Source organism: Vigna unguiculata, chromosome 9 (genome assembly GCF_004118075.2).
Source record: "Vigna unguiculata cultivar IT97K-499-35 chromosome 9, ASM411807v1, whole genome shotgun sequence".
NCBI lineage: Eukaryota > Viridiplantae > Streptophyta > Magnoliopsida > Fabales > Fabaceae > Vigna > Vigna unguiculata.
In genome coordinates, this window is record NC_040287.1 from 595,041 (window position 1) to 610,729 (window position 15,689).

Below are 15,689 nucleotides of genomic sequence, written 5' to 3' on the forward strand. Positions count from 1 at the left end.
TTACTAAACATACTATACTTAAAAGTTAACATGTTATTTTAATTGGAATTTAATTGTTATGAATGAAATAAGAGTTCGGTTGAATTACTTGATTTTAACTTATTTTATTGAATTTCATGTATATTGGACTGATTGAATATAAATTTTATTCTATGGACTAAAATGAATGTATATGATGAAGATGAGTATTTAGAATTAGATTATACTTAAGTAACTTATTTTGAAGTACGAAATTTGTTTTTAATTACATTTACAAGATTTAGATAAATACGAGTAAAAGCAAATAGGGGTTGCTTTTTGAAGTATTGATTGATATGAGATTGTTTTGAATTGAAAGATTTAGTTTACTTTTTTTTAATACTATTTCAATGATTTATTATATTTAAATGTAGTTATATGATTAAATAGGATAAATTTCATCTAATTGATTATATTATAATACGAAAAAAGTTATTATTGAAAATTATTATTAAGTTGGCGAGACAATTTCTATTATTAAAAGATTCACAAAAATATTTAATGAAAAATTGAATAAAATATGTAATTTTGATTTTGAATTATGCAATTTTGGTATTTATATTTTGTAGAACTATCATTTTAAGTCTCTCAATTTTTGTATGCAATTTTAATATTCTTATTTTGCTAAACACGTAGTTTTGATCCTAAATGTGTTCACCTAAATTTGATATTTAACTTTTCTTAATTCATAAGTTTGTTCAATTTTTAGTTTTGGAAATATTTATATTACATTTGACCTTTACTAACTATCGTCTTTGTTTTTAATTATGGTGTCGGTATAACTATTCATCGTGAGAAATATTCATTATAATGGTAGGAGATATTGAACATATGGAATATGCCTATCTTTTCCTTGTAATTTGAAAAGTAAATTAATAGATGATTTAATTAATTAAAATATACAAAAATATTATTAAAAGATTATACTTTTGGTAGGTTTAGTGATTATTATTTCTCATTTAATTTGTACAAACTAGTCTGAAAAATTAAAATAAACTTATTGATCTCAAGTCTTACAAATATAATTTATAATTTATTAAAAGATAATTAATATAAATGATAATTTTCGTTTCTAAATTAAAATTTCATTTTCGTATCCAATGATTATAATAGTATAAATTTAAAATCATAGTATCAAATATTAATGGGATAAATTTGAAATAAATATATATAATATTTTATAATTAAACATAAATAAATTTTTATAACAACCAAAATATTTAAAATTTAAAAATATTTCAAATATTTCTTTATTAATTTATTTTGTTATATACTGATAAAAATTATATTAAACAAAATTACGTAGAACAAAAATATTAAACTAACAATAACTATATTTTTGACATAATACTTCAATTTATATTGAACGGTGTAAAAAAAATAATGACAATAACATAAGAATGAATTAGAAAATAAAAAAAAATTATATATTAAATCATCAAAATAGTATTATTGATAGTAAAAATAAACAAAAAATATAAATATTAAAATTATCAAACGATTTGATATTTCATTAACAAAATTGCACACTAAACAAAATATAAATATATTTAGTGTGATAAAATAAAAAATACCTTAAAAATATGAAAAAACTAATCAGACGTCAAAATAATTAAATTATTAAAAGATAATGAAAGTTGTTATAAAAAATAAAATTCAAATCAAACAAAATTCAAGAATAAAATAGAAAAAAAAATCAAATTTTTATATTACTACTAGTAAATGAATTGAAGACTTAAAATTCAGAATTAATTTTTTTTAATATAAAGAAAATAAACAAAAAAAATATTAAAAAAATTGTGAGATTTGAAATTTTTTATCATTGAAATTGATAATATTCTATTTAAATATAACAGCACAAAAAAAACATATAATTAAGATTCTGATAAAAAAAATACATTGAAGAGGTTTGTGAATTTTGTAAATATAGAAAAAACTAAATAACTTAGAAGATAGAAGAGATAAAATTATATATATATATATATATATATATATATATATATAATATCAAATAGAAACCAGTTCAAACTATACCTCGAAGAAAGAGTTATTTTGCCATCTATGTTAATGAACTTGTTATCAAACTGTATTTAAAGAAAAACAAAATTAAGTTTACAAATAATAAAAAAATTGAAACTAAAACTTGCTAAATTAAGAGTAAAAATTTTAAACTTTATAAAATATAAGAACTAAAACTTTAAAAACCAAAATTACAAATTCTGTAAAATATAGAAAACAATTTCAATTAAAATCCCGTCAAAATATTACTATTCACTTAATATATTTTTTTCCATAAAGTTTTGGAAATATGAAACATAACACCACAAATGTATGTTAGATCAACATCGTACAAGGTGACAGTTACATGCATCTGCGCAATAACTGAGACAGAGAAAGAAAAACAGAGACCAAACTCTGATCTGGTTTGGTTGTTTTGTTTTATTGGAATAAAACTTTATATATATATATATATATATATATATATATATATTAATTAGTTAAATGGTATTTATTATTGTTTGGAGGTGTCACTTTGTTATCTACTTTAAAAAAAAAATGTTAATTAACTTTTAACTTACGAAAAGATGTCTCAATTAAGTTATTTTTAAGAAAAAATTGTTAATGACATCAACGGTATTAATATTTGAAATGATTTATAAAATTAAGTATTGATATTTATATTAAAATTTAGTGGTAAAAGTGATAAATAAAGTTAATAGCATTAATATTTTTTTGTCTGAAAGGAATCTAATTGAGACACTCTTTGAAAAGTTAAAACTCGATTGACATATTTTTAAAATGGATACCAAACTGACACATTCGAACGAAAAAGTGTATACCATCCGACTAAATATATATATATATATAAAGAGAGAGAGAAAGTTGAATGAAAAGTTAAGTGTGATGGTCACATCTCAACTACAAATATGTTGATGTTCATTGCATCCATCCATGGAAACAAAAAATGTAGGTCTAAAATTTGACTTTTGCAACTTCAATTTAAAGTGTTCATATTGCATAAAATGTTTAAAATGAAAGGGAAGAAAACAAAATACACAGTGTTGGGTGAGTACATTTTTATGTTTTCCTCAAATTAAATATAAAATTTTTAGATTAGTTGTTTTATATTTTTCATTAGTTTATAGTGCTTTTTAAACTAAAAGTTGCGTGGTAAAAAATAAATTTAAATTTAATTTGAAGCCATTTTATTAATTTAAGAAAATATAATATATGAATTTGATTTAATCAACGCATGAATGTCATTTAATGATAATAAAATAAATAAAAGTATTAATATATATATATATATATATATATATAAGTTTAATTTAAAACTTTCAAAAATATCTTAATTAAAAAAAGTAAAATATAATCTATAAATAATGATATTAACTTAAGAATTCAAACATTAACTACAGGAGATAAAATGTTTGGAAATTGTATATTATTGCTGGATAATATTTTGAAAAAAAATATTTAAACAAAAATGAAAAGTGTAAAACTATGTTAAAATGTATTTAATAAATTTATAAAATATTTAGTAAATACATCGTTGTAATAAAAAATTAAAAAAACTTAATAAAAAATCTCTTTGACCTTAAATTCAACTTTCAAAATGCTGCATAATTTAATGAAATTATAAAATGACTGGTTAGTAAAATATTTAAATCATAATTATAAAAAGACCTTAATGATTATTATTAAAAATGCATTTCTTCTATTTCATTTTTTATTGTATTGCTAAAATGTTACTATAATATTTTGTCTCAACGTATTTCTCTTTTTTAACGACTTTAGCTAACAAATTGACTTCGGTAAGATTACTATTTTTTAGTTTAAGAAAATAAATTTTAATTAAATGAAAAATAAAAATATTTTTTTTTTAAATTTAGAGGGTCAAATATATTTTTAATCATTCAATGTGAAATTAAAATTCATTTATATGTGAAACATTGAAATATTTTGGTTCTCAAATCTTAAAAATTAATATTAACCTAATTATGGTAAATGTTTTTAATGTGCCAAAAGTGTTTTTTTGTTAGCATTTAAGTTATTTTGAGCGTTTGACACATTCAGATCTTACTGCCATTAATGTATCAAATTTTTTGACAAAGATGAATTCCAACTTTAAGTCAAAGTTCAAGAACTTGACCGAAAACATATTCAACCCAAAATTAAAACAATAAATTTTTTAAAAAACTATTTTTTTTCCTAAATCTTCAACATTATTTTAAAGAGATTGGACTAATAATTCAATATTTTTAAGAATATATTACAACATAATAAAGATAACGAAGATGAAATACACTTCATTATATCAAAATATTGACTTGAGTTTGTATTTTAAAAGTTTCTTTTTTGTTTTTGTTTATTTATTTTTTTAGGATTTAGGAGATATCACATTACTTTTTTTGCACACCAAATTATCTACATGTTATGTTATGGGAGCAAACTTGAACCTATAATTGAAATTAAGTTTCTAAGTGTGTGAACTGAAATTGGATGTTTGGTTTATTGAACTAATGATGCGATTTTGAATTGGAAATGCATATCGGATAGAATTATTTTAAATGTAATTTTGGTGTTGGATAGAGATTTGAGTCGTTGTCTCTGAGTTGACTAGTCAGCTCACTCAAAATAGGACGATTCAGTATCAAATTTTCAATCCACTAAGTCATTTTAGTCCAATTCGTATAATTTGTGAAATTGGAAGACCAAAGACGACATAAAGTGAATTGACCCGCTAGGCTTTTTTAAAATTTAAAATTAAAAAAATAATAATTTAAAAGATTAAATTTTCTATATTATATATATTTAAGGATGCAAACATGTAACATTATTGTAACTTAAATTATTAATATTTACAAATTAAGTTGCAATTATTAGTATAATAGAATAATTTAAATTGTAAATATAATAATTATTTTAATTTATCTAATTAAAAATATTATTTAATCAATTAAAATTTTTTAAAATATTTATATGATTAAATATATACATATATGTGTGTGTACACATGTTATAAATTCTAGCCTGTTTTATTACAGTTAACTAATTCAAACAAATCTATTTTTTGATGAGCCAATAGTAATTAAAACTGATTTGTCTGATTTGTCACTCTTATTATTGGATAACAAACAAAAGAAAACAATTTGAAAAAAGTAAAATTGTACTAAAGTAGTCTAGTTATACTTTTACCATTAAATTTTAATATAAACATCAATACTTAAATTTTTAAATTATTTTAGATACCAATACCATTAACGATGTTGATGATTTATATCAAAAAATGGCTTAATTGATACATATTTTCAAAAATCTAAGTTAAGACTTCACACTTTTTTAAAAGTGAATATCAAAATTACACATCAAAACAAAACAAAGTAAGTATTATCTTACTAATTAAATCCAATAAACGATATAACATATAAGATAGAGAAATATCAACTATCAGTATCAATACTAATATGAATTAAGGTTTGTAACGAGTGATTAGTGTGGTGTCAAATCAAATTCGCTTTCCGTAAATGTAGAATTTAGTTTTGTTGGCCCATCAACTTATGGAACTCTCTGGTTAATCAGAAAAATGAGTTATATATTTCAAACTTCAAATGCAGCCATACACAAAATTTTATCTAATTTGTTAAGCAGTCAAATCCAACGGTGTCCACAATTATGTTTCTCTATTTTTCAGCCAAAAATAGTGCTTATCTATAAAATAGGTCGTGTAAAGAACCTCATGAGAAATTTCAGAGAAAGAAAATAAAATATATCAAAAGAAAAAACAACACAAAAACCAATACAAATTCTAAATTCAATTTTCTAATCTGCTTTAATACATCCAATAACTTTGATTTTAATGTTCAAAAAAGAATAACAAAATAGATTTAATAAAAAATCTAGACATATATACAAACAATACCAAACAGAAAAAAAGAAAAACATAATCAAAATTCGAAAAGAAACCGTTAGAGGTATTTTTCAATAAACAAAATTATGTGAGTTAAAAAAACGTTCCGTCTGAATCCATACATGAACATAACTGTACTCTTAGGCTCGTGTTATTAGTATCTATAATTTTATTTAGTTGGTACTAATATATATATTTAATAGGCTAGGCAAATTATGATATTATTCTTAAAAGTTTTAAATTATTCTTGATAATATTAAAGCAGTATCTTTATTAATAAATGTAAACAATCTACACAATAAACAGGAACTTTTCAGATGAAAAAACTCCCTAATAAATAAGAGGGAAAAAGAAGACACGTATTAAATGTTCTGACTAAGATTTCCATACTTGACTACATCAATGACAAAAAGTTGAGAAAAGTGAGAAAGAAATTTGATTTAAACTTTGTTTTTTATTATCAAGATAACTAGAAAAAAGTTATACCAGTTTAACCCAAATTAGGTTTACTTTAGAGTTTGAAATAGAATTAATATGTAGTTGTTTGTTACTAATAGATTTGATCTTGATTTTTTGTTGAAACATGTTCTGACATGTCCGTGGAACATTGGCAAGTACAAAAGACATAATGATCACAAGTTAATTTAAAAAAATACAAACGTACCATAATCATCGATCTTAGATAAATAATATTTATTCTTTATAGTTAAAATTTTCAACTACCTATTAACACGTGTGTGGTAGTTATAAGTATTTTGATAGTGTCCCTTAATTTTGTGTTTGGGTCTCTTTTGTGTGGCTCTCTTTCACCGGTCAACAAAAAAATGTGAACAGGAAAATAAGTTTGTTTCTAAACGCAACCCCTCTCCTCAAAACTACCCATTAGATGCAATTTTTGTTCTTCATAAAAAATTGTTTACTTTTAATATGAATGGACAAAATCCTCGTCAACAAAATGATATTAAGAATTTGTTGATGTAACCAATAATAATGGCATATGTGTATCTATGTTTTGACATGTATGTATTTACGTCAGCACATGGTATATACATGTGACAACATCCTTTCATATCAGTAAATTGAAGACACCAGAGGCGCATCAGTAACACAGGAGCCATCAGAGAAGATGACGACAACGAGGATAAAAGGAAATGACAATGATGACGAAACGACAAAGGAAGAGAGGGGAGGAGAAGTTGGAAGAAGAAAGAACGAAAATGTTGAAAGTTTCACATCGAATAAAGATAAGACAATTTCATAATATAGAAGTAAGGTGCAAATCTTATTTTACAAACTAGTTTTGTGGGAGTTTAGTTAGACTTAAAACTCACTCTTAACAGAAAGATAAAAGGAAGAAGTAATAGAAGGGAAGATAAACTAGATCGTGATAATTATCAATAAATTTTAAGTGTTACTAATAAATTTTGATCGTCGGTAATATCAAATTTTCTATAAAATATTAAGATATAGACAAAATTTAATTTCATATTAGAAACTAAAAACATTTAGATTTATTTTTAAGAGATATAAAAGAATATTAGCTTACTATTTTCTTCACTTAAACACAATCTAATTCACGATTTTTACATATTTAGGGATATCTTTTTAAAGGATCAAAATATGCAAATAATATATCTTAAAACGTACTAGCTTCTAATATTTTATTTTATTTAAAAAAAAATCATATTACAAAACTGATTTTATCTTAAAGGCAAATTAAACAATGATACCCTTTCATTTCACAAAAGAAAAAACATAAACTGAATCAGTTTACTTTGTCTCTTATATGAATTTCTCTTAATGGTGAATTTATTGATCGTTCAAAAGGCCCTCAACAACCAAAAACTGAAAGAGGAATATAAGGCAAAAAGATTTGATAAATAAATTTCAGGCTTAAGTACATTGTCATAAAAAATTTAAAAATTGTGAGCTTAGTATCTAACAATTTTATTATTATTATTATTATTATTATTTTATATTTTACATTTGGTCTTCCTAATATGTATTATTTGTACCGAAATGATAAGTCACCGTATAAAACATATCATATAAAAATATCAAAAACAAAAACAAAAATTTTAAAATATTGTAAAGATTATATACTTAACAATAAACAGTAATTGTAGTTGAATAAAAATAAAGAAACATATTTTAGAAATCAAATACAAAATCTGTAAATATTTTAATAATCACAAGTCAATAAATATATTTACTAAAGACTAAATGCAAACTTCTTAAAATTTTCAAAAAATAAAAATATAGGCTTAAATACCTTTTTGGTCCTCATTCTCGTAGTGTTTGTTGCGAATGATCTTCATTTTGACAGAATATTTAAAATGATCATCATTTTTACCAAATGTTTAAAATGGTCATCATTTTCGCAATTTGTGTTTTATTTGGTCCTTTATTGTAACGCCGTTTAAATCATTAACGAAGCATTGTACATGTGACACGATTTGTATTAGGGTGTGTTATGTGTACAGGTGTGGTAATTAGATATTTGGGGTTAAATAAGTGAGCTAGGGTTTTGGTAAGGAATGTTTCGACAGTTGGTGAGTTTTGGCAATCTTGTTTCTCCATTCCCAATTGGTGTTGTTGCAATCTTCTTCTTCCTGCAATCCCACTATATAGGTATGTTACGATCCCAATCTTTTTTCTTCACCTCTGGTGGTAATCATTGGAGGCAACCGTGTTGTATCACTTCGTGCACTGTTGGTGGTTCAACGAAAAATGGATCAACCCCGATTTGTAGCTACAGAGAGATGACAACTTTGAGGATGACAAGAACTCCAAAGAATATTGGTAGAAAATGTTGGGTACAATCTGTTTTTATTTTTGTGTTAATAATAAATTGATTTTAATTTTTGGTTTATTGATTTACAGAGTGGTGGTTCCAATAATGTGGGCTGCAACTTTTTGCAAAGGGTGGTGTTGATGAAAAGATGTCATCATCATGACACAAATGAGGCAGATTAATGATTTTAAAGTTTTGTACTATTGTTAAATGAAGAAATGAATTAGTTTGATTATGTTGATATTAGGTCCCAACATGTTCGAAATGACATCTTAATCTGAGCATTGAAGTAAGTAAGAAGTTAAATTCATAACATTAATTCATCTTCATCAAAATGCACTACATCAATGTTTGGCACAAGTGAAATTGAACGAAGTTTAAGGAAAGTCAAAATGTAGTATACTGCTTGACTCTCCACTTCATTCTGAGATCAAGAAAGATGAAGATGAAGAAATTTCCCTAATTGCAAAATTTCCCCTAAATTAATAAATTAATATTAATTAGCCACCTGTACAGTACACGTAACACACCCTAATACAAATCGTGCCACCTGTACAATGCTTCGTTAATGATTTAAACGGTGTTACAGAAAAGGACCAAATAAAACACGAATTGCGAAAATGAGGATCATTTTAAACATTCGGTAAAAATGAGAACCATTTTAAACATTCTGTCAAGATGAGGATCATCCGCAACAAACACTACGAAAATGAGAACAAAAAAGTATTTAAGCCTAAAAATATATTTAAATATAAACTTTAACTTAATTAATGAACTTCAATTTTTTTTAAATTAATTACTTTTAAAACACCGGATCTACTATGATTTTTAAAAAATAATTAATAAAGCACACTTAAATTGAAACCATATATCCTTAATAAACAGAAGTCATATTTTAAAACAAATATTTGTTTAGAAATTACATTTTTTTAATAATGATTTTTCTATTAATTAAATTTTTATTTAAAATTTACAATTTAGAGACTTAAAACTTAATTAAACTTTTATTTAAAACACATTTATTTTAGTAATTTGTGTAAATAAATTTCTAAAATTGTAAAAAATTCCACGAATACAACTTCGACTAAGAAAATAGGAAAACCATATTTTGATAATTCTTTTAAAAAATCACCTAAGCACTTATTTTATATTAAAATAATAATAATAATAATAATAAAAGTTTTAAATGTATTTGTTTTTATCATTACGTTAGTAAGGTGAGTTGTTATTTTAAAAGGTAGGTGAAATGAAAATTTATCATTGCCCAACAAAATAATGGTAAGATTACAAATATATCTATTGAATCTAAAAATCTCTTTAACCTAAAAAATAATTACCATCCTACTGAAAGAAGTGGACAGTGCCGTAACTCATACTTACGTTTATACAAAATTTAACACACAATATCCTAATTGAACACGAATACACGCAATCTCAGAAACATATTATTTATAGTAATCTAAACAAATCAAACACACTAAATACGAAAAAATCCCAGAATTTGAGCCAAAGTTCATAACTATTTATGGTAGTAGGTTTTGCTTATTTCTTTCTACCTCAACACACATTAATTAGATGAAAGGAAGCTCCACCCTCTTCTGAGTTTTCTTCCCTTCTACTCAAACGTGAATGAAAATGGAAGCAAAAGGTCCATTTATTCAAACTCTGAAAAATCACTTCCTCCTAATAAGTTACACACTCGCTTTCCATTCCTTTCACTCCACCCTCTTCCTGCATGCAACAACATCTCTATATAGTATCTCTAAAACCAAACAAACACACCACAGAACAAAGCATTGTTGAAGGCAAAAGAAAGAGAGAAAGATGAACCCAACATGGGTTTTTGTGGTGAGTGTTGCAGCCATGTTGGTTGTTGTTGCGAATGGACAATCGTCGGTGAAGCCATTGGTGAAGACGGTGAAGGGGAAGAAGGTGTGTGACAAAGGGTGGGAGTGCAAGGGTTGGTCTGCTTATTGCTGCAACGATACCATCTCTGACTACTTTCAGACCTATCAGTTTGAGAACCTCTTTGCAAAGCGCAATTCGCCGGTGGCACACGCTGTTGGATTCTGGGACTACCGTTCTTTCATCACTGCTGCAGCACAGTATCAGCCCAATGGCTTTGGCACCACCGGAGGAACCACCAGTGGCCAGAAGGAGGTTGCCGCTTTCCTCGGCCATGTCGGTAGCAAAACCTCTTGTGAGTGATCACTTTTCTTTCACATATATACCACATTTCATATAGAGTCTAAGTCTCCTATACTATAAAAAATGAGAAAATTTAGCATAGAAGACCATAAGTTTATTGTTTTTGGATCATGTTCCGCTGCACCCAATAAGTTCACGTCGCTTAAGAGTCGAGGTTAAACGAAGTTTATATATTCTTAATTCTCTCTGCCATTCGAGATGTTTTTCAAGGTCAAAACTGTGTGATGGAGCTCAAACGCTCCAAAGTCGGAATCAGAATATTGACACCACTGTGGTAACGAATAACTCCCCTTCAACTTCTCTTGTCCTTGACTTTTTTTCCGGTACACCCATTAAATCTCATATTGCTCAGAAGTCGACCGTAAACTCCAAAGGGGAATACCTCGTATGTCATTAGTATTCTTTCTTCTCGATTAGTTCTGGCCTTGATAGACCAAACATCTTGGGATGTCCTTGATCTTATATACCATGAAGTTGTGTGGTAACCATTGTAGGAATAATGTTTCAGGTGGTTACGGGGTGGCTACTGGGGGACCCTTGGCCTGGGGTTTATGCTACAACAAAGAATTGAGTCCTGATAAATTCTACTGCGACGAGTACTACAAATTGACCTACCCATGCACTCCTGGTGCAGCATACTACGGTCGTGGTGCAATCCCACTTTACTGGTTAGTCAGAAGCATTATTTCATGCAAAGATTTTACCAAATCTGGAGCAATATATAGTCACGATCAAACAAAGTCCTTGTGTTTTTGTCCTTTGATAACAGGAACTACAACTACGGAAAAGCTGGGGAAGCCCTGAAGGTGGATCTGCTGAACCATCCAGAATACATAGAACAAAATGCAACCCTAGCGTTTCAGGCTGCGCTGTGGCAGTGGATGACCCCACCGGAGAAGCACCTACCTTCACCCCACGATGTGTTTGTTGGGAATTGGAAACCCACCAAGAACGATACTTTGTCCAAAAGGGTACCTGGGTTTGGTGCCACAATAAATTTACTCTACGGGGACCAAACCTGTGGGCAGGGACCTGATAATGAGGCCATGAACAACATCATTTCTCACTATCTTTATTACCTTGATCTCATGGGTGTTGGCAGAGAAGAGGCAGGGCCTAATGAAGTTCTCTCCTGTGCTGAACAAAAGGCTTTTAAGCCCTCTGGTTCACCATCTTCTGCCACAAATTGATTCTTCCTTGTTGCCTCAGATTTTTGTTGGCTGGTCCATTCTTGAAATCCTGCTAAAGATTCTTAATAAAGGGGGCAAGTAGACAACATATTTCAACTACGTTGGCCTTCGCATGGTGAGAGTTAAACAACGTTTGGAGTGGACACTGATCATGGTTAATTTGTGTATAGATTCTTACTTTGCATACAAATATCTTGGCTTTTGAGATGTCTCCTTTCTCTTGTATAATTTGAATATATTTTGGTATAATGTATACAATTGAATATTTGATCATCAAAGACTGTACCAATTTTGTTGATATTTGGATGTTGTGCAATCAAAATGATACCAAGCTTCACACGAATAAAAAGCTTTTTCGTAGACCCCATACAAAAAACTTATCATTTTGTCCTTTTCGAATTGTGTAATCTAAAAATTAAAAAAATAATTCAAATTGTACAATTTAGAAAATATTTATGTTGTATAATCTGAAAGTAAAAAATAGTTTTAAAAGAAAATGATGGGGTGTAGGAAGTAATTACCTCGAGACAATTGGAACACGAGGACTAGTTAAAAATGTTGCGTTCTTCAAGCCCAATATGCTTTCTTATTGGGTCCTAAAATCAGTTCTGAACGGGCCTTTCAAATTTTTTATTTCATATGTTAAACGAAAAAAACAATTGTGTTGGCAATCGAAATATAGAACGCACTACGAAGAAAAATTAATATATTTTCTTAACACCTGAACCAATATTATAAAGTAATCTATTAACTATGAACATTAATTTAAGTAATTTTTGCTTCCTTAAATTAATAGACACATATGTATGAGAAAGTTCGTCAGTAATATTTTAATTGCTAATGTAGTGATATCAAATAGTCATGTAATTGTTATCATTCAACGTTTTAGTACATCTATTTGAGAAGTTATATATATGTTTTTAATACTTATAGATTTATCTTCGATTTTTTTTATCTCTTAAAGAAAATTTAGAATGAATGAGAATCAAGTGCTGACAAATCTCTACAATTTAATGTGCTTCATAATCAGGTTCTTCACGGTGTTCGTAAAAAAAATCAATTGCTTTTAATAAAGTATGAGTCGTAATGGTTGTTGAAAAGTATTGAATAAAAACAACTAAAACTTCAGACATTAACACATATTAAAGTGTTTTTTCAATCGTCTACAAAAAGATATAAAATTATCCATGGTTCAAAAAAGCAATGAATAAAAGGAATAATCTGCATAAGAAATCCATTGTTTAAAAATATTATTTAAACCTTCGAATAAAGGAAAGAGAGGGAAAAAAAGGAGGATTTTTAAAAGAAGAAGAAGAAAAAAATATACTTACTTTGTTAGTACTTTATTATTTACTTACTCATGTGCTCTATATAAATCATTAAATTAAATATTCACATTTTAATTTCATAAAAAGGAAATAGGTTACCTTTACTTAACATAGTTTGAACTTAAGTTCTCAAAGCTATTTTGCTTTGGCTCTTTTCTAATGTAACTTTTTTGAACTTAAGTTTCAAAGCCTCCATGGATCTTTCGTGATGAAGCTTCTTTTACCAAAAGTTGAAGCTTTGGATTGTTGAAGATAGAAACTAATCCCACCAACACATCTAACAAACCTACCATTTTAACCTAAAAAGAAAGTATAGATGAAGAAATAGGAAGAAAAAATGAATGAAGGAGAAGAAAAAACTCACCTTGTGAAGAAGGGAATGAAGTAGTAAGAAGCTTTATATATAGTTAAAGTTCATTAGATGGATTAAACTTGAAGAACCTATGAGAGTGGAAGATGCTTGGCCAAGAGAGAATAAAAGTATAAATTTTCATTGTTGTTGTGTATGTGTGTGGGTGGGTGTTAACATGATTTAAAGTTTGTGTTTTTAAGTTATATATATAGCTTTTAAAGTTATTTCCTTAATTTTGAAATAGTCATAATTTAAGTTCTTTGTCTTTCTTCATTTAGTCAAACTTCAATTTTATTTCAAAACACCAAAAATAGAGAGTGGAAGAAAGTTCAAAAAGACTGAAGTGGTTTATTTTTTTGTGAAAGACAAGAAAAATGTGATTTACGAAAGAGATAACTTGCATTTTTTTTATAAATGAAAAGAAATAAGCGAAAATTATCCACATAATGTCATACATATTTTAATATTTATATTTTATAATGATAATAAATGATATTTAAGATAATAAATACAAATTAAATTAATAATAATAAATTATTTATTTATTTGTTTAATTTTATTGTTTTCAATCAATTTAAATGATCTCATTTTTTTTTTATTTCTCAATTTTCCATCTTTCAAGCCAAACAGAGATAAAGGAAATCTATCCAAGGAGATTAAGTTTTATTGAAGTAGGTTTAAGGCATTTACCAAATTTAAGAAAAAGGATTTAACCATTATGTTAACCAAGTTTAATCTCTCATTATATTATATTAGGTTACATCAAAGTAGAATAATAATTTAATGAGTTTAGTATGAGATGTATCTTTGGTCCACATTAAATTGTTCCTTATGTATTTACTATCATACCAATTAAACAATAATACTTTATTTTAGAGTTTAAAATTTTTATAGAAAGTTATTTATGTGGTTAATAATCTTATACTCATATCAGTCTTCGTGAAATGTTTGAAAGAAATAATTTGGAAGAATCTCTTACCATGTCGTAACATTTTTAGTTTTAGGTTGATCAAATTAACCGTTGAAAGTCACACAACTTTATAATTAATTATATTTTTTTGTCTAATTAATACTTTTAAAAAAACATTAATTAAGTTAATGAAATGAATAGTAAAATTTAGGTGCTATACTTTTGCAATTAAAATTTTCTTCAAAGATCTCCATGAAATCATATAGGGTCCAAGACATACTAAAAATGAATCTTATCCAATTTATCATTTCACCTATTTTAGGTATATAAATCCTAAATTGTAAAATAAATATTTTTCTCATAAAAACAAATAATTTTATAAATTATTACAGTAAGCACGTCTAGTCAAAGAATTTGTAAGAAAAAAAACAACACTCCTGTTTAAGATAAGAACACGTAGAAAAGACTTTGTGTTTTGTTTACTTTAAAATATTAAAACTAATTATATATGAAACCTCTTTTTACACATATAATTTTTTTATTATATAAATAATTTACTCATTATCATTGTTGGATGTACAATTTTATAAATTTTAAGATGAATTTACCAAACAAGCTAGATGCTCATGAACAAAAAACTTTTAATCATTTTTCATCAATTATTTTTGAGTTTTATAGGATTAGCAATTATAATAAATAAAGTGATAGGATACAAATGAAAACATATAAAATTCAGAAAATAAAGAAATAAGATAAACATTTAAAACAGACAGAAAAAGAGTCTATATTTTTTATTGGTTTTTTTGTCTTGTTTTTTGACATTAAAAATATATTGTATTAATATTTTAAATATTTTTTTAATATATTTTAAAATATTAAAAGTAATAGTAATCGATGTATTATAAAAACACAATAAACAAATAACACACATAAAATAAAATAAAAAAAAAATCCAAATTCAAAAGTATGATAGTCATC

The 15,689-nt window shown here is 26.1% G+C and overlaps 1 protein-coding gene across 1 annotated transcript; it reads left to right on the forward strand.

Moving 5' to 3' along the window:
• Window positions 1-10,372: 10,372 nt before the first annotated feature.
• Window positions 10,373-12,488, forward strand: LOC114164114 (chitinase-like protein 2). The gene is made up of 3 exons (XM_028048642.1): window positions 10,373-10,923; window positions 11,440-11,599; window positions 11,701-12,488. The coding sequence occupies exons 1-3, from the start codon at window positions 10,548-10,550 to the stop codon at window positions 12,119-12,121; spliced, it is 957 nt and encodes a 318-aa protein (XP_027904443.1). The 5' UTR covers window positions 10,373-10,547; the 3' UTR covers window positions 12,122-12,488.
• The last annotated feature ends 3,201 nt before the right edge of the window (window positions 12,489-15,689 follow it).